General features: G+C 47.1%; 1 protein-coding gene and 1 long non-coding RNA gene across 4 annotated transcripts; both read right to left on the bottom strand.

Moving 5' to 3' along the window:
- On the bottom strand, positions 1-2,598 carry LOC135366235 (uncharacterized). Of its 2 annotated transcripts, none has more exons than XR_010414119.1 (6): positions 1,808-2,598; positions 1,646-1,748; positions 1,500-1,582; positions 1,313-1,390; positions 1,005-1,135; positions 1-607 (listed from the first exon to the last, which is right to left on the bottom strand). It is a non-coding gene; the product is annotated as an uncharacterized LOC135366235 (long non-coding RNA). The 2 variants fall into 2 exon arrangements; XR_010414118.1 differs by having other exon boundaries at positions 1,286-1,390.
- Positions 2,599-9,343: 6,745 nt separating this feature from the next.
- Positions 9,344-19,842, bottom strand: LOC135366236 (deleted in malignant brain tumors 1 protein-like). Of its 2 annotated transcripts, none has more exons than XM_064598904.1 (8): positions 19,012-19,842; positions 17,667-17,705; positions 17,537-17,584; positions 15,112-15,420; positions 12,765-12,898; positions 11,014-11,163; positions 9,591-9,881; positions 9,344-9,529 (listed from the first exon to the last, which is right to left on the bottom strand). In XM_064598904.1, exons 1-8 carry the CDS (start codon positions 19,013-19,015, stop codon positions 9,422-9,424), a joined length of 1,083 nt encoding a protein of 360 aa, XP_064454974.1. In that variant the 5' UTR covers positions 19,016-19,842; the 3' UTR covers positions 9,344-9,421. The 2 variants fall into 2 exon arrangements, with proteins under 2 accessions (XP_064454974.1, XP_064454975.1); XM_064598905.1 differs by having other exon boundaries at positions 9,587-9,881.
- Between the last annotated feature and the right edge of the window lie 1,710 nt (positions 19,843-21,552).

Genomic DNA, 21,552 nt, shown 5'->3' on the forward strand with positions numbered 1-21,552 from the left:
GAAATATATATATTTCGTAGAACAAATTTCAATTACAATACAGCAAACAATTCATCATACTGACTCAGCAGGCACGAAATACATTTCAAAGAAAGCACCGGCTGTGAGGGATGTTCACTGTGTTGTTAGTGTTGTTTGCGTTGTTCGCGCTCACTCGTCAGTGAGAAAGTAATACACACACAGCACGGCCAGCATTCGTTACATGTAGTACCACTTCAGAGCTAGCTCAAGCTCCATCCCCTCCAAGAATGAATACAGCCACCTCGTGAAGCAATGGACCAACGGACGACCAACGGACGACCAACGGACGACCAACGGAAAGAGAGAGAGAGAGAGAGAGAGAGAGAGAGAGAAGGAAACCGAGACCAACCTGACGTTGGCTCAAGCGAATTCACCGTTGCCCTTACATGTGAAAATTCGTGTATCGTTATTTCCAAGCTGTACGCGTGCTATTCCCTTTATGGGAAGATGTATCCAGAGAACAACTAAACACGAAAGAGCACAACTATATACATCACATATCTTGCGAGAATCCCTTGCGAAGTTCGGGCTGGATCATCATACGCCGTCGGCTTTCATCCACTTCCCTGTCTCTTCTTTCATCAACCTGAAATAACACGGGTCTCAGAACAGGATACTTCACATAGACAGGTATCGGAACAAAAGACTCGGCATTGTCATGGGCGGGCTTAAATGAACTACGCATCGCGACCACTGGTTTTCTCAACCAACAAATCTTTCACAAACAAGTTACACTCCAAATCAACTACACGTTACTCGACACAATCTGTTCTATTGTTAGCCTTTGCTATGCCTCTAAGCGCGGATGTCAATATGAGATATCAATTTCAATATGAGAACCAGGTGCGCAGGAACTTCGGGCGCATAAATCGAATTCTACTGTATGCATCCGCTTTCAGATGTCCTTACCATATAGTATTTAGAGAAGTAGCAAGCAGGACAGTAACCATGACAATAAAAAACCAGAGAAGTCACCTACTCACGTTTTCAGTGATTGCCAGGGTACAGCGACCGCCATGATTTGTGGATATCCCGTTGAAATGAGTAGGACGCTACAGGACGCTTCCATCGGCCAGTTTTAATAGCAGTGAAGCCTGCTCTACTCGCTCAGTACCTGCACACACACAGCAAAAATGAAATCAACAAGAAATAAGAACAGTAAGCATGTCTTCAACTGTTCATCTGTCACTGAGGCAACAGTCAGCATTAGAAAGAGCCACGCAAACAAGAAGTACAGGACACTACGGTTGACTAGATTTTTTACCACATGAGTATTTTAGATGCACAGGACCTGCAGAAGACAACAAACGCTACAGCAACCAGGCACCGAAACAGGAACCCTGTCTTCACCTGTTTTTGCTTGCAGCAACTGGCAGGTAAAAGAAGCAGTGAAGGATCAGGACGTGGCATCCAAACAAACAGCAGTACACGGCCTGCACAGCAAGAGCGGCTGGCCAAAATAAGAAGCATGCCCTCACCTGTTGTTCGTTACAGTCACTAACAGTGAAAATGAATAGTAAAGTACGAAGAAGTCCCATCCAAACCAGCTGAGGTACAGGATCTGCAAACGGCAGGAAGCACTGGTGCAACCGCAACTGAGAACAGGAACCATTTCTAAGCCTACATTTGTCTGCAGTCACTGACAGAGAAATGGACCAGCAGAAGAACAGGGCATCTCCACTGGCTGATTGTGCTATCACAGAGGTTTATTCCAACCATACAAGGACCTGCACGACACAGCAATTAGGACAGTGACCAGTAATAAGACAAAAAACATTATTTTCACCTGATAGTTCTTGCAGGCTCTCTGTGTCAAAAGGGTTAATAATATTTCAGGGAGACCCCGACAAAACGAGCAAAAGTACAGGGCATCTCCACCGGCTGATTGTGCCATCACAGAGGTTTATTCCAACCATACAAGGACCTGCACGACACAGCAATCAGGAGAGTGACCAGTAGTAAGCTAAAAACGTTAACTTCACCTGATAGTTCTTGCAGGCTCTCAGTTTCAAAGGGGTTAATAATATCTCAGGGAAATCGCTTCAAAACGAGCTGAACTACATGGCATCTCCACCGGCTGATTGTGCCACCACAGAGGATTATTCCAACCATACAAGGACCTGTATGACACAGCAATCAGGAGAGTGACCAGTAACAAGGCAAGAAACTAACTTCACCTGATTGTTCTTGCAGGCTCTCAGTGTCAAATGGGTTAATAATATCTCAGGGAAATCGCTTCAAAACGAGCTGAAGTACATGGCATCTCCACCGGCTGATTGTGCCACCACAGAGGATTATTCCAACCATACAAGGACCTGTACGACACAGCAATCAGGAGAGTGACCAGTAACAAGGCAAGACACTGTAGCTTCACCTGATTGTTCTTGCAGGCTCTCAGTGTCAAAAGGGTTAATAATATCTCAGGGAAATCGCTTCAAAACGAGCTGAAGTACATGGCATCTCCACCGGCTGATTGTGCCACCACAGAGGATTATTCCAACCATACAAGGACCTGTACGACACAGCAATCAGGAGAGTGACCAGTAACAAGGCAAGAAACTAACTTCACCTGATTGTTCTTGCAGGCTTTCAGTGTCAAAATGGTTAATCATATTCCAGGGAAACCCCGACAAAATGAGCAGAAGCACAGGGCATCTCCACTGGCTGATTGTGCCAACACAGAGGTTTATTACAGCCATACAATGACCTACACGACACAGCAATCAGGAGAGTGACCAGTAATAAGGTAAAAACGTTAGCTTCACCTGATAGTTCTCGCACGCTCTCAGTGTCAAAAGGGTTATAATATTTCAGGCAGACCCCGTCAAAACGAGCAAAAGTACAGGGCATCGCCACCGGCTCATTGTGTCACCACAGAAGTTTATTCCAACCATACAAGGACCTGCACGACACAGCAATTGGGAGAGTGACCAGTAATAAGACAAAAATGTTAGCTTCACCTGATAGTTCTTGGAGGCTCTCAGTTTCAAAAGGGTTAATAATATTTCAGGCAGACCCCGTCAAAACGAGCAAGAGTACAGGGTATCTCCATCGGCTGATTGTGCCACCACAGAGGGCTATTCCAACCATACAAAGACCTGTACGACACAGCAATCAGGAGAGTGACCAGTAACAAGGCAAGACACTGTAGCTTCACCTGATAGTTCTTGCAGGCTCCCAGTGTCAAATGGGTTAATACTATCTCAGGGAGATCCCCTCAAAACGAGCTGAAGTACATGGCATCTCCACCGACTGATTGTGCCACCACAGAGGATTATTCCAACCATACAAGGACCTGTACGACACAGCAATCAGGAGAGTGACCAGTAACAAGGCAAGACACTGTAGCTTCACCTGATAGTTCTTGCAGGCTCCCAGTGTCAAATGGGTTAATACTATCTCAGGGAGATCCCCTCAAAACGAGCTGAAGTACATGGCATCTCCACCGACTGATTGTGCCACCACAGAGGATTATTCCAACCATACAAGGACCTGTACGACACAGCAATCAGGAGAGTGACCAGTAACAAGGCAAGACACTGTAGCTTCACCTGATAGTTCTTGCAGGTCTCAGTGTCAAATGTGTTAATAATATCTCAGGAAGATCCATTCAAAACGAGCTGAAATACATGGCATCTCCACCGGCTGATTGTGCTACCACAGAGGATTATTCCAACCATACAAGGACCTGTATGACACAGCAATCAGGAGAGCGACCAGTAACAAGGCAAGAAACTGTAACTTCACCTGATTGTTCTTGCAGGCTTTCAGTGTCAAAAGGGTAAATCATATTCCAGGGAAACCCCGACAAAATGAGCAGAAGCACAGGGCATCTCCACTGGCTGATTGTGCAACCACAGAGGTTTATTCCAGCCATACAAGGACCTACACGACACAGCAATCAGGAGAGTGACCAGTAATAAGGCAAGAAACTGTAGCTTCACCTGATAGTTCTTGCAGGCTTTCAGTGTCAAAAGGGTTAAGCATATTTCAGGGATACCCCCATCTAAACGAGCAGAAGTACAGGGCATCTGCACCGGCTGATTGTGCCCTCACAGAGGTTTATTCCAGCCATACAAGGACCTACAGGACACAGCAACCAGGAGAGTGACCAGTAACAAGTCAAGACACTGTAGCTTCACCTGATAGTTCTTGCAGGCTCACAGTGTCAAATGTGTTAATAATATCTCAGGGAGATCCCTTCAAAACGAGCTGAAATACATGGCATCTCCACCGTCTGATTGTGCCACCACAGAGGATTATACCAACCATACAAGGACCTGTACGACACAGCAATCAGGAGAGTGACCAGTAACAAGGCAAGACACTGTAGCTTCACCTGATTGTTCTTGCAGGCTCTCAGTGTCAAAAGGGTTAATAATATCTCAGGGAGATCCCTTCAAAACGAGCTGAAATACATGGCATCTCCACCGTCTGATTGTGCCACCACAGATTATTATTCCAACCATACAAGGACCTGTATGACACAGCAATCAGGAGAGCGACCAGTAACAAGGCAAGAAACTAACTTCACCTGATTTTCTTGCAGGCTTTCAGTGTCAAAAGGGTTAATCATATTCCAGGGAAACCCCGACAAAATGAGCAGAAGCACAGGGCATCTCCACTGGCTAATTGTGCCAACATAGAGGTTTATTACAGTCATCGAAGGACCTACACGACACAGCAATCAGGAGAGTGACCAGTGATAAGGTAAAAACGTTAGCTTCACCTGATAGTTCTTGCAGGCTCTCAGTTTCAAAAGGGTTAATAATATTTCAGGCAGACCCCATCAAAACGAGCAAAAGTACAGGGTATCTCCACCGGCTGAGTGTGCCACCACAGAGGATTATTCCAACCATACAAGGACCTGTACGACACAGCAATCAGGAGAGCGACCAGTAACAAGGCAAGACACTGTAGCTTCACCTGATAGTTCTTGCAGGCTCTCAGTGTCAAATGGGTTAATAATATCGCAGGGAGATCCCTTCAAAACGAGCTGAAGTACATGGCATCTCCACCGGCTGATTGTGCCATCACAGAGGATTATTCCAGCTATACAAGGACCTGTACGACACAGCAATCAGGAGAGTGACCAGTAACAAGGCAAGACACTGTAGCTTCACCTGAGAGTTCTTGCAGGTCTCAGTGTCAAATGTGTTAATAATATCGCAGGGAGATCCCTTCAAAACGAGCTGAAGTACATGGCATCTCCACCGGCTGATTGTGCCACCACAGAGGACTATACCAACCATACAAGGACCTGTATGACACAGCAATCAGGAGAGCGACCAGTAACAAGGCAAGAAACTGTAACTTCGCCTGATTGTTCTTGCAGGCTTTCAGTGTCGAAAGGGTTAATCATATTCCAGGGAAACCCCGACAAAATGAGCAGAAGCACAGGGCATCTCCACTGGCTGATTGTGCCACCACAGAGGTTTATTCCAGCCATACAAGGACCTACACGACACAGCAATCAGGAGAGTGACCAGTAATAAGGCAAGAAACTGTAGCTTCACCTGATAGTTCTTGCAGGCTTTCAGTGTCAAAAGGGTTAAGCATATTTCAGGGATATCCCCATCTAAACGAGCTGAAGTACATGGCATCTCCACCGTCTGATTGTGCCACCACAGAGGATTGTACCAACCATACAAGGACCTGTACGACACAGCAATCAGGAGAGTGACCAGTAACAAGGCAAGACACTGTAGCTTCACCTGATTGTTCTTGCAGGCTCTCAGTGTCAAAAGGGTTAATAATATCTCAGGGAGATCCCTTCAAAACGAGCTGAAATACATGGCATCTCCACCGTCTGATTGTGCCACCACAGATGATTATTCCAACCATACAAGGACCTGTATGACACAGCAATCAGGAGAGCGACCAGTAACAAGGCAAGAAACTGTAACTTCACCTGATTGTTCTTGCAGGCTTTCAGTGTCAAAACGGTTAATCATATTCCAGGGAAACCCCGACAAAATGAGCAGAAGCACAGGGCATCTCCACTGGTTAATTGTGCTACCACAGAGGATTGTTCCAGCCATACAAGGACCTACACGACACAGCAATCAGGAGAATGACCAGTAATAAGGCAAGAAACTGTGGCTTCACCTGATAATTCTTGCAGGCTCTAAGTGTCGAAAGGGTTAATCATATTTCAGGAAGACCCCGACAAAATGAGCAGAAGCACAGGGCATCTCCACTGGATGATTGTCACCACAGAGGTTTCTTCCAAGCATACAAGGACCTGCACGTCACAGCAATTAGGAGAGCGACCAGTAATAAGGCAAGAAACTGTGGCTCCACCTGGTAATTCTTGCAGGCTTTCAGTGTCAAAAGGGTAATCATATTTCAGGGATACCCCCATCTAAACTAGCAGATGTACAGGTCATCTGCACCGGCTGATTGTGCCTTCACAGAGGTTTATTCCAGCCATACAAGGACCTGCACGACACAATCATGAGAGTGACCAGTAATAACCATTAGTAACCATTTTTTCCCAAAACCATATACGGCTGGAACTACAGTGTGCAGTCAAGTTCATAGACTAAACCTATCTCCTCCTTCATACTCATGCACGAAAGTGATATTACTTGCAATAATATAATGAGTACTGATTGGGCTCATGGAAACTGTATAGGCGGTGAAATTCATCGATTTTGGTGAGGTTGTCCAGCTTGGACGCGTGTTATATACCTGCTCTCCCGTAACTAATTTCCGTCTTTTATGGACAATGATTGTTTCCATGATGGTTTAGTGCAGGGATTGTCATAATGTTATGTACGTGTTCATACTTCGTTTTGTATCCCCGCTACTGTATGCCGCAAGGCGATGTAGCGCAACAATCATAAATAAAATAATAAGACAAGAAACTTGGGTTCACCTGAGTGTTCATGTAGGCTCTGAGTGACAGGAGGGACAGTAATGCTTACGGGATATCCCATGCAAACGGAAGGAAGTACAGGGCATGTTCATCGACTGAGTGTGCAAGCACTGAGATCTATTCCCACCGCACAAGGACCTGCACGACACATCAGTCACGTGAGTGACCAGTAGTAAGACCAGAAACTTAGGTTCCCCTGAAGGTTGCTGCAGGCTCTGAGTGACAACGGGTACAGTGCTGCTTTGGAGAGATCCCATCCAAACGGAAGGAAGTGCACGGCATCTACAGCGACTGCCTGTGCTACCTCTGAGTCCTATTCCAACCACACAAAGACCTGCACGACACAGCAATCACTAGACAGCACAAGAGTAACCAGAAGGAAGAACACGCGCTACATGTTCATACGTTCGTGTGCAGTTACTGAAAGGCAAAAGGAGCTAGCAACCACGAGGGAAATGTGCAATGTTGTCACAAACAAAAGATAAATTTTAAGAAAGATGCACAGAACTAGAGAGAAACTACACAGGCTGTAGAATTACTTAAATACGCGCTTATTTGTCACCCTCAACCTAAATCAATGCATCTATCTTGACATGTCGGCAAACGCAAACAAAGCTATAGGACTAGTCGCAGGCATACCGGTGTCAAGTGGTCATCCAGAGATGGTTACCGAATCAGATAGTAACCATACAGCACCATTAAAGTTAGGTTAAAATTCACATCGGCAACACAGAAAGTAAACCTACAGTTGGCTATGGTGGCAGGTGAACATAATTACGCCAATGCTAATGAAGAATAAAGAAGACTTCAACACACAGAAATTATTGATGGAAAATGCCCGGTAACATCGTATATTTCGTTCCTACACTGGCTCACTACTACCAATACTACTACATGTTTGTGGCTCCAGATGAAAAGCTAGTATGGCACTGTTTCTGAATGCGGTGGCGATTCACTATGCTTCATTTGCATTAGCTCACGAAGTAATGTGCTTACCATGGTGTGCCACGGGGAAGCCGTAATCTTGAGAGGAACCAGAGGTCCCTCTTTGGGACGGTCTCGGACGGACTCTCGTTGGGACGGTCAAATCGTACCGCGAACAAAAGCCATGCCACATCCAAAATACGTCGTATATCCCAGAGAGCAAAATCAGGAAGAGAAGAATCAGACGCAGTGCGCAGGCGTGAGGAGGACGCAAAAGTTCCCTCACAATGTCTGCCTTTGGAAAAGTGCAACAAAGCTTACTTAGCATTATTATCAGGCTAGGGGAAAGGGAAGGCTACACCACTGCTACCGGTGATATCGTGTTCCGAACTGCTGCCCCAACCAAGATAAGAAGGAAAAAATCACGATCTAGATTTAAACAGCAGCCCGCAATTTTCTGGGTAACTCGCTTTATCAGGCAATCAGTTTACCTCGATTCTGACAAGTCTGGAATAATGTGAAGCTAGTTCTAAAAGTCCATGAACACCCTGTGAACAGACGTGCTTGACGTGCCTGTCATTCGACACCGAACCACGCTGACCGCAGCAGTCGTCCAGATTTGCTGTACTGACGATGAACCGTTCATCATAACGCAGTCCACGAAACACCGCCTTGAAAAAAAGGCGACATCAAATGCTGCCCCGTCTATCCTGGCTTCCAATACGTATACCGTATTTAAATTTAAATTTTGCGATATAAATAACTTAAATACGTCTGAGCACCACTGGGCAGCTGTTGCTAGGAGCAGCATAAAAAGAAGACAGCTGAAGACATGGGGCCTGGTACGCACATCGGGACGCGTTCTAGGGCAAGTGTGCAGCCCACCGTGTAGCCCAGAGCGCCATGTCTTACCTACGAGAAGTTGCAGTTTGTTGACAAGGAAACTTCCAATGCACAAGTCCTATTCCATTCGCGTTTCACTTTCCTAAGACGACGAAATTCTTCCCAGGGCGTAGCACGGTTTCAAGCACGGCCATGTTACGGTGATGTGTAGTGCTGCTGCCTTCAAAGATTTCAGCGGGAACAGCTGATGCGTTGTTGACAGAAATTTGGAAAACAAAAACTGTCATGCAGCGCATACTGAATTTTAGTACTGAACCGTATTGCGAATCTGACCATTTTTGCAGTCCGGGAACACCCAGCTCTAACTTCCAAGCCAAGCAGAGTGGTACACGTTGTTCACAAAGAGATGTTTGTGGAAGCCTTAGCGGTTTTCAGTAATTTGACACGCCCCCTCGACTTAACGTCAAGTGCATCTTTAGCACGCGAGACTTGAAATCATATGCTACGTCATACCTGCTACCATACCGTGACAATAGCTTCTGGAACAACCGAAGGATTTTGAACAGTCGAAGGTAATTCAGTTCAAATAAGGACAGTTGATACCAAACATTGTCCTATAGCGGGCTTTTGGGTGCGGAATGTACTCCACTGCAGGACTGGATATCAATAGTCTGCTACAGCAAATGACATGCTTTTATTTTCTTACTCAGTATAATAACCACGTCTTGATATCTATGAAAAGTATCGTGTTGGTCATCCAACCGTATAATATGTTGCAAGGAATCCGAGGCTGTCCCTTCTAGTGCCTTCGGAGCAGTAGAAGACGTAGAGGAACTTGCCGGTCGATGTGTGTTTGGGCATCTGTAAAATAGATATCGGTCCTGAATGGTTAAGACCACCGCAACAGGCAGCGCGTACATACGTCAACTTGTCCGCAGTATTCTCCAAGGATCCTATACCTATCGTCAGCGCCGTCAAATATCTTGACTTTCTCTCTGCTGCAGTGTTCACTCTCAGACAATGAAAATTGGGTGAAGTCTATCTGAACGTGTCCCGTGGTCGCCTCTATGACCCAGGACTCGTTATTTCTGTTCTCATTCAACGTGAAAGTAAGATGCTCGGTTGTCGCGGTGAGGAAATGCTTGTCGCATGGCAGCGTGTCGTACTTGGCTTCGAAGCCTCGTTTCTCCGTCTGGCCGTCGGTTTGGAATACCTGCGACAGAAAGAAGTACAACAGTAGATCCTGAGACAGTTGATGTTGTGAGGCTGGAACGCATAGTAAGGACAAATACATACAAAGCCTCAAGTGCCTAAGAAATTATGGATGGGTTCGGGTCCTACAGCTGGCTAACCTTTTCAGTGACTTTCTCCATATTTTTTTTTTGCGATATATCAAATGTGAGCAAAGTATAATGGCGAATTCTCCTGATCATTGTCTCTCAGCTTTCTTTGCCGGACTATGAGAAATGTTCAATGTTGCGTGCACGAGCAGCAAAACGACAATACCGGAAGAAAACAGACGACTGCGTACTGTCAGCTGGTTGCTTTAATGGAATAGAGAAGATACGTCTTATCCACTGAGGTATGCAACTGCATACCCTGCAGACATACCCTAATTACGTTTTCTTGGTCTAAATGTGTGACGCATGTTAAAGCGCCAGGAATTCGCCAGCTATCACTTTTCGCCGGCCTCGACACAGCCGTGCAAAGGGTTGCCCCAACTATATGCGATGTCGTCACATCCGCACTGCGAGGGCCCGCATGGATCGCACGTTGGAGTTAACATGACGAGGAAACCGAAGGACGAGCGACTGCGATGCCCCTAGCCTGACCCAAGCGAATAAAACACCTAGCTTTTGAGCACGTGACCTGGCACGGGCACCTGTTAGCAATTTCCAAGCGCTACGCCGTTCTGCCACACACAAGCAAATCCGCCATCAGAAAGAGTAAGCTATAGCTGCTGCACAACACATTTTCGTTGGAGGACACGGATAAAACCAGTAATACACACTTTTACTGCAACGAATATTTTAAGTAAAAAGGGAGCTTCAACAGTCATTATAGTATATCAACAGTCATTATGATAGACGGATCGGACATAGGCGAACTGGTCGACCCCGGTAGCATCTTGTTGTGACCGTCGTTGCGTTAGCAGAGTTTTCATTGCGGGTTTGCGAGTCTGTCAAGTTATTTTTGTTAGTGCCCCTCGTTAGGAAATGTTGCCTATTTCATGTCGCATACCGCTATTGCACAGATACGGCTTCACCGGTGGCATTATATTGATATTGTGCTCGAAGCATTGGCTGCAGGCAAACGACAAATAACTACGCCCTTAGCGAACTTACCACGTACGCTTTGCTGGTTGTGGTCCTAAATGTGGAGTTTTCGCACACTGTGCCACGCAGCTTGTCCGGACTGGCCTTATCGCCGTCGTACACAGAGATGGTGTCAAAGCACCTATGGTCTTGCACGTCCAACTCGATGTCTCGGAATGTCTGTGAATAGGTGACCAGTATTCAGAAAAGCAGGTACTGAATAAAAGTCCGTATTCGTCACTAGACACACCACGCAACCATCCTATGTCACGGCTGGCGGCTGCACATCGTAGGGATGAAATGAAGCGCTTTCCGCGTTTTTTCCAATAACCCAGTTCGCAGAGCTTGTCTTGCGGTGACGCGCACAGTACGGCATAGGTGCTTATGTCGTGTATCGTAGGTTATTGTAAAGGTACTGGAGTCGTCCTTCCAGTTTCCACCAATTTGACGTCGCTAGTTAACTATATCTTCTTGAGAGCACTACAGCACCAAGCGATGACACCATGAGAGCTCTGAGGGGGTATTGATATACCCGCCACGCTCCACACAGGAGAACTACCCCAGATTCAGGGTCTTTTCTCAGTGGGGTGTCCGATCAAGGGAAGGTTGGGCACTGTGACCGACAGCGTCACCACCATCGTGACAACAATGCTTAAATGCGACAGCGGCACGCACGTCGAGTTCATTGGGCATCGTCGACGAAACAACACCGTCCATAAACCCATAATTCGACCCATTACCAACCTAAAGCCCTAGTAAACATTTGTCTTGCCTCGCACTTGCCGATTCGAACCTTCATATTAATATCTCGTCTGGCTACACGAGAACGCCAGCAGGGCCACCGGGTTTACCGTCAACGACCAGTCGTCCTCCCGTCTATATGCCTGACAGCACAGGGGACGGCCGCGCGTACATTCTAGAATTGTTTGAGTTGCCAGACCAGAAAAGCTCGGAGGTTGGTGGGACCATGAGATATGCGTAGGATGGGATTATATTTCTTGACTCCAAAGGGGATAGCTGCGTGGTTTACCTGTAGAGTATACAGGGAACTTCCCATGCTTTTAGGATGAGGATAATCGATCAAAATTATGCCTACCGTAGTAATGTTGGGCGATTACACCTGTTCACAGCATCGTCGAGTCACGCTCATTGGACACAAAAGTGCTAACTTTGTCTTCGCTGTTTAGACGCTGGTTCGAACCTGTAACTACGGCCAGGACTCCTACATTTTGTCATCACGAGCAAAAATGTCTTCTGCTGTGTGGCGGAGCACCAGATGATATTGTAGGTTACACCCCAGTTCGGCAGATTCTTTGAATGCGAATTCAAATATTTTTCAGCATATTCTGGTAACAATCAGTGGTGCCGCATGCTGTCTTACAAATGGCAACACGAGCCACATTAGATCTCCATGTCGTATCATATTTCAAACCAGCTTCCACAAGGCCCAGCGCTCCTGAGGTCAACATACTGATGTACAGTTGATTCATTTCAAAGTTCATGCACTGCTAACGCGCTCCATGACGACCAAATTTCCGACTGCAACAGCGCGTTTGTCAACTGTTGGTCATAACCTGCTCGCTTACCCTTACACATAGCTTTCAGTCTATAGACAGTTCCGCATACCCATTCCCACTGGAAACAATCCTTTCAATTTGCCCACTGGCAGCTATTATAACTACACAGGCTTGGGGACCACGCTCTGTGCTAGTGTAAAACGTAATTCATGAAAAGCCTATTTGACATGCTGAATGTGTTGCATGAAAGTACATATCGCTTACCAGGGACAAAGGACAACCATCGCCCGAGAAAATGCACCACGTATGCAGCATATTCTTCCCGTAGGGCATCGGGTAGTTTGGGGACTTGAAAGATCGTGTAGGCCCTCGGACTGTGGTGTCGCAGACCGTTAATGCTGAAAAGAAAGTTACAACCAGTGACAGTGAACGATTGCAGCACGTGCAACCTCTGCGCATATGCTATGTTTCTGGAGAAGCTGTGCACGAAGGATGACGACAACATAGCCAAGCCAAACTTAAACCCCAACAGACTCTAGCGGCACTGGACAACAAGCCTTTCTCCGTTTGCAAGATTGCAGGAAGATGACCCACACAGCCACAACAATCCAAAGCACCGAAAGTGCTCCGTGCCTTCTTAAAAGGTAGCGGTATAACGGTATAAAAGACCAATTCCATCCCTCCCAATTATAACATTTTGACGCGTAACAACTGGAGTTGCAGGAGCTCTTAGGGCAGCAACCCAGATCCAATACACCGTAACCCAGTTAAACTTATCAGTGCACGAAGGGCGTTTGACATTCTTTGCGAAAGCACCTAGCACGCGGGCATTCGTACGTGACGCAAGGCGCAGGCCTTCTGCTATATCTAGGAGGCTTTTGCTCAGGCCTTCTGTTAGCTATGGGCCTGTTGCTCAAAAGTTTCGTCAGCGACCGTACCGCCAACTGCCCTCTAGTGCAGAGTGCCCTTACTATATAGATAGTCGTGTGCGGCGTGTTCTCTTCCTTAACATCGTACGGAACGTCATCTCTGTTTGTAGAAATTCTTGCGCCACGATTTTTTCAAAGCCGCAGCGCAGAAGATACATGCCTGTGTACAGAAAAACCTCGGGCTACGCGACCACAAATAGTGCTGCAGAATACGGTCTGTGTCTGTCTGTCAGTCTTCGTTAGCGTGTACTTGTTTTAACATGCACACCGACCAACTTGCACGACTTTCCACACTTACTGGCCCCCGAACGTCGCGAAACACGCCCATATTTGGCATTGGTATAAGACTGGTGCCACATCAACGGAGCCGTGCGAAGTTCGCGTAATGGCCAAGGCTGTCCACACACGGTTGCGCCTGTTGGGCCTGTATATCTTTCGAGGCAGCGAATAGGGTAGCGCATCCTTGAGACTCAGCGGGAAATATAGACACAAGACGGAACATGAATGGCCGTGTTCCGAAACGACCCTCGACACGATCGTTCCCTGCTCCTTAACCGAAAACGCACCAAAAACAACACCCAGACTGATGTCACACTGTTGACATAACATAGATGGGTAGAAATCCAGCGAACCGGTAGAATGCAGGAAGGGAGTTGCCTCAGGACAGAAGCCGCCGATATTTCGAACAGAGACTGTTCTTCTTCTGGGCACCGTCCTCATCATAGCCGTCATAGCCTCACCGTCCTCATGATGAGGACGGTGCCCAGAAGAACAGTCTCTGTTCGAAATATCGGCGGCTTCTGTCCTGAGGCAACTCCCTTCCTGTTGACATAACAGTGTGACATCAATCCGAACCGTATGACATTTCAGCTAACATAATTGCTCATCCCCAGGTGGCACAGATAATTAGAAAACGGATATTTTCTTTTCAGTGATTCGGCGCTCCTCCACGGAAGACCGGGTCCAGCAACACTGGGCTTCATCTCGCCGGTATTCTTCGCGTGCGCCTTTCCGTACGTTCTGTTGTACCAAAGGAAGCAGATGATCCATCACTCATAGCCGCGTTTACATTAATGCGACAGAAACGCATCGACTTGACTTGTCGCTTTGAATGCGCTCAATCAAACGGTCAATTCTAGCGCATTCATACAATTCCATCAGCCAGACGGACATGGATCGAGACGGCAGATGCGCATTGAAACAGCGCATGTGAACAGAAGATGCGCATCGAAAACAAACGGACTGCGGGACAGGGAAGAAGTCGTCCAGGGGAACGAAAACTATGATGTGGGTTCGAGTCCTACACCTGGCTAACCTTTTCAGTGACTTTCATCTTTCATGTGCCTCCGTTTGCATCGAGTTTGGCAGAAACTAGCGCCCAATCGGTGTCACATTGTCACTTATTCTTGTATCTGCCTGTATCTGCTTGTATGAACTACTAGGGTTTGCTTGCTTCCTTCGCACGCTGAAGGCGAGCACGACCCTTCGTGTTCTGTCTTCCCCCTTTCGCTATAGCTTATTCGCTTCTGGCATCCCAGTCTGACGTTCTTTGTGACGCAAAACGTGCCGGCTCTACCCTGGCGAGCAAGTTGCCAGTACGGTATATCCGTGCTGCTGTATCGGTATACGGCACGCACAATACGTCAAATCAGACTGACAAGTTGAAGGTTCAGTTAACGTACCCTTTTTCGTTGTTGTGGTGGTTGTCGTCGTCGTCGTCGTAGTTGTTGTAGTTGTCGTCGACGTAGTTGTCGTCGTTGACGTCGTCGTAGTTGTCGTCGTAGCCGTAGTTTCAGTGGCACTCGTTTCAGTGAGTGTGGGTGTAGTAGTGTCCACGTGAGTTTCGGCACCTCCATCGTCTGTCGAGGGTAGGTGTGTCTCTGCCTTCGTGCTTGACTTATGTTCGCCAGCATTTCCACCGGCTCCTGGAAAGCTTGGAATGTGGTCGTCCTTCGTTTCATCGCGATCCGATCTTGACGCATAGTACTCCACTGTTGCAAACACAAAGTATTGATTCAGTTGTAACGAAATAGGCAGAGAGATAACGTTTGCCTTAGCACTGCCTTTAGCGATAACTACATTCTTTACACTGACCACAGTACACGATATCTGCCTGATCCTGCGCAGCTGGAATCCTAATCGCTCCTCTGCGTATACTCGCTTATACGACGAGCAAACAAAGTGGTTCAAATCCCGCCGCAGTTTGGCTTTTTCGACGATCGCCATACTTCGAACAAAGCAACATTTCTCTCAATAGTTAACTGACAGACACGTCAAATTCGCCGAAGATGTGGGTTCGAGTCCTACAGCTGGCTAACCTTTCAGTGGGCGCGTTAAGTAGCTGCTACCTTACTCCTTCTCGGGCGCTCCGAGTTTCATGCTCCTGTAGCAGCAATTAGACGGCGCTTGAACGCTTGAACACGATCGCTGTGCTGCTGTTTCTCATTTTCCTTTTTTTTCTACTCTCTCTGCTCTGCTGTCGGCCCATATCATACGTTCTCTTTCTTCGCCTTCGTGGAGAGGAGGTAAGAGGTCACATAACTGAGCATGATACCCCTTTTTCGTGCACTCTCCAAAAGCCGGGGCGTGAAGAGCGCGCTCGCGCACGAAAATCTGAGTACGATCGTAACCACTTAACGGTAGGAGTGAAACATTCGCAGTCCAGAGCAGCCACTTAACGTCTCCCTTCCTGCTTTGTTCGCTCCTCGTGTTTCGCGTGCCGTACCGAGGATTGCCGATGGCTTACACGTCCTCGTCAAAACCCGCAGAATTCTTGCTACTCATATCCTTCTGCTACCCTATCACTCATCCACTCTCATAGTTTGTACTGCCTCATATTTTGGTGTTACACATATAACTGTCGTCTACAAGGTGTTTCAGTTAAATCTCCAGGCTAAATAATTCGCACACGGGTGCACCAATCGAGGTACTTTCATTTTTACAAGCGTCTGTAATTCCTACAAGCTGGACACCGTGTAAATGAATGGGAGGCGCTGAATATTAAAATAAGAATTCAAATTAGTTTCGCGAAACAACGTAATTTCTAAAGCAGGGCGCCTCCGACATTAAAGCAATGAAATTTCCCGAACCCCCCTTAATTTTTTCCCAGAAACTGTTCTTCCCGCCGAGAAACTAATATGCCAGAATTTTTTCCGGCCGAAATCGCTCCACTCTGGGAGAAGCGCCCGCTTCAAATTTCTCTTCCGCATTCCTCCTCTCCCGCGCGCATTCTCCTGTGGATCGAGTAACAATGCCCGCTGTGCTGCTGCTCCCGTTACGTCACCGGTGTTGCGCAATGCCAAGCAACGCTCGCCCCAGCCCCGCATCTCTGAGCGCAGTCGCGCGTCGCGCCTGCGAGTCGCACCCACAAGGTCTCTGGTCGCGTCTGTGGTCTGAAGCATTACGTTTCTCTTCGTTGCAGGCGTTCGGATAAGACGCTATAATGAACTGTTTTTTTTTTTTTGTGTGTGTGAATCGTTTGCTACACTTGCGCTGGTAGGTATGATATGTGAGCTGTACTTTTTCGTCGAATGTAATCGTCATGTACTCGGCTGCCGTTCACAACAAGGAACCCAAGCACCCGTCACCGTGTCTATGAGGATTTTGCTGACCAGATACGTGGGCCTCTAGTGATTCACAGCAACGTTGTATTGGTTGTATCGCCGTCACCAATGGAAAATATCTGGTGGTTGCCCTGCGTTGCAATTACATTTACGTGTTGGCATCTGGTAACGAAGCAAGTGCGTTGTGAAGCGTGACTGATATTTGGAAGCTGTCCCCCCTTTGGTTGCCAGTTTGTTTGTACGGACAGAGTAGACCGAGCGCGTTAGGTAGAGCCGCTAGTTAACGTGCCCTATGGCTACGAAGATACCTCTCTACTTACGGATAAGCCCCGTGCCAATGACTGTTCCCATGATTAATAACGCCCAGACAAGGATGGGCCATTTCGGCTCATTCCTATAAGAAAATAGGTAATACATCGAGGACTGCTTCCTCAATACGAGAATCACAAAAGGAATTAGATGGACCGTTCCTTACACTTCCTGAACTAAAAAAGAAAGGTCAAAATTATATTGAGCGGTCACAGAAAAAACGTTGGTCTAGTACCTTTATCTTGGGAGCCTTCGAGAACATCTACGCTAGACACGTCTGAAACTGCAACAATGACGTCTGTTACGCACATTCCTGACGCAGCTTTTCTCTCGAAAAACGACCGAAGATTCAAATAGAAACTTACCAACCATGTCTTCGCCGGCTAGTGACTTCCTCCTGAGTACTGCGGAGAGGAAACGCTCATGAAACAATCGCATCATCGCACTGCACCTTTCTGCACTGAGAGTGGGGCGTACAAGAAAATAGGGGACGCCAGGCAGAAGGGAAGCCGATACACATGTTTTGCAAACTCGAATAGCATACATGTCTTAAGAGCATGTGTTGTAACAACGTTGTATCAGACTAATTTTTGCAAAATATGATCTATGTGCAAGCAACAGAGCATGCTCCCGCCAGGGTCAGTCATAGGGGTCTTTAAATTTATAGGCAGAGTGGACCTAGACCAACACAAGACACCTTTCTTGTCTGTCTAAAGTCACCTTTAGATTTGTAGGCAGAGTTGACCTAGACGAAAAGAAGACCGGGCCTAGTTGGTTCAAGCCAAGTCAAATTGTGAGAAGGCGGTTTACGTTGTGCTGTGTTCGTTTCTGCCAAGGACATGTCAGAGTTGACCTGTAGGAGTTTACGTGTCTCCAGGTACAGCCCCTCACTTTAACCTAATTTTATGTGCATTCAGTCGTCCTTCGCGACCTGTGTGTCCTCCACCGCTTCAATCACCAAAGCCATTTTCTCCTGTTGTGTCAACGCCCTATTCCGCTATTTTCATGAGCTATCGGGTTGCAACGTATACCTACTAAAGGTGGAACTACAGCAAAACTGAAGCTACGCTTCAAAATTGTAAAAGCGCGTCAAATCGTAGCGAAGTATAGTAACACACACACGAGGCATCGACAAACAGCTACGCAAAACCTATACAATGCATAAAATATATCATATCACCTATACAATACCATATGTTTACAAGACCCAAACGCCTCAGTCTCCACACCAGCACTGGACAGCGGTTTCAGCCTTGTTGGACACCTTCAGCAATGCGCAGGTGGGCAACGTTCCAGTGGGCGGCGTCGGAAGGTCAAGTGGAATGTGATATCCTCCCGTCAGGGAGAGGCACTTACCACTGAAAGCCCAGTGGAAAGCCGGTGAAATACATATACAGAGTGAAATACAAATACATAAACATCTATCTCACAGGCTTTGCACTGGGATTTTCAGTGGTTAGTCTCTCACCCTGACGGGAGCATATCATGTTCCACGTCACCTTCCAACGCCACCCACTCAAACGTTGTCCCACTGCGCACCGCTGATGAGGTCCAACAAGGCCGAAACAGCTGTCCAGTGCTGGTGTGGAGGCGTTTTGGGTCTTGTAAACACATGTTTTGCGTGCAGCCAAAGAGCTTCGGCTACTTCCCCCCACCCCGCGTATACATACGACACTATACGTTGCGATCGGGGAGAAAGACATAACTTACACATTTCCGAGAAAAGTAATGTACCAAGCGCCCTGCAGAAGGAACTCGATTGTCAGTGAGCGGGTGGAAGCAGCTCGCGCAGCACTTCTGCTTTGTCGTTGTCAACCTCCTCCTCCAGGCACGTGCAAAGGGTACTGTCCGGGTAACGCGACCGTGAAATAGGGAAGGTTGCGGACAGCGACATTTCGTATTCACGCTAAGCGACCGTCTGTAAACGACCACACTGAGGTTCTGTTAGCAGTAAACGTTGATATACGGGGTAACCGGAGCGCACTGGCGTAGCCAGCACTCCAACGTAGCGTTGGGGAGCGGGCTTGATACGAAAACCTTGAAATCCAATTTAATGACTCCACGAAAACACGCCCCACTCTTGAAAGTTTCACAGCGAAGAGGGTAATAGAAGCGGAGAAAATTAGCACCACGAATACCGAAACTGATGCCGCTCTGACGTCACAGCCCTTGCCGCCGACAATGAGGCAGCGCACGAGAAGTTTTTTTTTTTCTCTCAATTTTTTAAGTAATCTTCATTTAGTCTATGTTGAAGAAATGTACAAACCGCGGGACTGTGAGGGCAAGCCCTGTATTACAGTCCCAACACAGTTCAAGAATCAACAGCTAAAAAATAGTTTAGTTGTGATTCAGATATTGTTAAATTGATATACGATTAAAAAAAACTAGAATAGAAGTACATGGGTAGTTCCCCCGCAAATCACACACTGATAAGTTACTGTCACGTGTTTACGGCTCCCAATGGGGATGGACGCAACTCTGAGCTCTGTGATGTGTGCGCTTTGCTCGGCAGGGAGTGTGTTCGAGGGCTTTGTATCTTGCTAAGTATGACACGTAGTAGAACAATTCTTTTCCTCGTTATTCTGGCGTGCAGTACAACGCGTACATAATGTAGTGAACCACATACATGAAAGTGCCTCTAAAAAGTCCACCGTGAAAAGCTGATTCTCATTTTTTTGGATATTGCCTACAAACTACCCCGCCTCCATACACTTGAATCCCAATTCGCTGGACGTCACATCACTTCCTAGCTTCCTATGCTGTGGTTTGTTATTCGAAGCTTCCGCCTAGGTCAGCAGTTCTCTGGCTTCCAAAAGTACAGCGTCATCGTCATTAATTCCCCCAAATTCGATTTCGGCGTTACCTCCCTCGGCTTCCCCGCACTGAGAGATCCCATCCAAACGAGCGGGGGTATCAGGGCAGCAGGGCGTCTCCATCGACCGATTGTGCACCCACTGAGGTATACGTACTATGTTCCAACCGCACAAAGACCTGCACGACGCAGCAATCACGAGAATTACCAGTAATAAAACAAACTGCAGCTTCACCTGATAGTTCTTGCAGGCTTGATTAGCAAAAGGCACAATGTTTCAGGGAGGTCCCATCCAAACGAGAGGAAGTGCAGGGCATCTCCATCGATCGGTAGTGGTACCACAGAGGTATATTCCAACCATACAAATATCTTCACGGCACAGTAATCACGAACGTGACCAGTAATAACACAAGAAACTGCGGCTTCACCTGATAGTTCTTGCAGGCTCTGAGTGTCAAAAGGGGACAGGATGGCTTGAGGGAGATCCCACCCAAACGAGCACAAGTACGAAGGGCATGTTCGTCGACTGATTGTGCGACCACTAAAGTCTATTCCAACTGCACAAGTACCTGCAGGACACAGCAATTACGAGAGTGACCAGTGATAAGACACACTGTAAGGCGACCTGGTGGTTCCTGCAGGCTCTGAGAGTTAAAATGAACAATGTTTCAGGGAAATCCCAAACGAAAGGAAGACCAGGACATCGACGACCGATTGTGCTACCACTGAGGTCTATTCCAACCACACAAAGACCTGCAAAACACAGCAATCACAAGTGGCCAGTAATAATACAAACTGGAAGGTCACCTGGTGATTCTTGCAGGCTCTGAGTGTTAGAAGGTAGTGTTCCACGGAAATCCCAAACACGTGGAAGTACAGAGCATCTGTATCTACCGATTTTGCTATCACTGAAGTTTATTCCGATCGCACAAGAGAGCAGGCACAAGAGTAACCACACCAGAAGGAAGAACAAGCACTACATGTTCATATGTTAGTGTGCAGTCAAACAACCAACTGGATGGAAATGCCCAGTGTCACAAACAGAATTTTTGTAAAGATGCACAGAACTAAAGGGAAACTACACAGGCTGTAGAATTACTTCAATGTACACCCATTTGTTACCCCTCAACCTAAATCAATGCATCTATCTTGACATCTAGTGTCGTCGAACGCAAACAAAGCTTTGCATAGTGCCGCAGGCAGTCGACTAGCTGTGTGGCGGGCGTTTCGGTGTCAGGTGGTCATCCAGAGATGGCTATCGAATCAGACACGAACCATACAGCACCACTAAAGTAAAGTGTACATGGACAACACAGGAAGTACACCCACAGCTTGCTATGGTGACAAGTGCACATAGTCATGCCGATGCTACAACTACAACTCCACTGCTTCTGCATGCCGTGGCGATTCATGAAACACCACGCTTCATTTACATTAGC

The sequence above is a fragment of the Ornithodoros turicata genome, chromosome 8, assembly GCF_037126465.1.
Source record: "Ornithodoros turicata isolate Travis chromosome 8, ASM3712646v1, whole genome shotgun sequence".
Taxonomy (NCBI): domain Eukaryota; kingdom Metazoa; phylum Arthropoda; class Arachnida; order Ixodida; family Argasidae; genus Ornithodoros; species Ornithodoros turicata.

Coding starts and splice junctions, on each gene's coding strand:
- LOC135366236 (XM_064598904.1), bottom strand. Junction 15,421..17,536: donor CGAAGGCTCCCAAGATAAAG/GTACTAGACCAA, acceptor TGTTTGCAACAG/TGGAGTACTATGCGTCAAGA. Junction 12,899..15,111: donor CACCACAACAACGAAAAAGG/GTACGTTAACTG, acceptor CTTTCTTTTCAG/CATTAACGGTCTGCGACACC.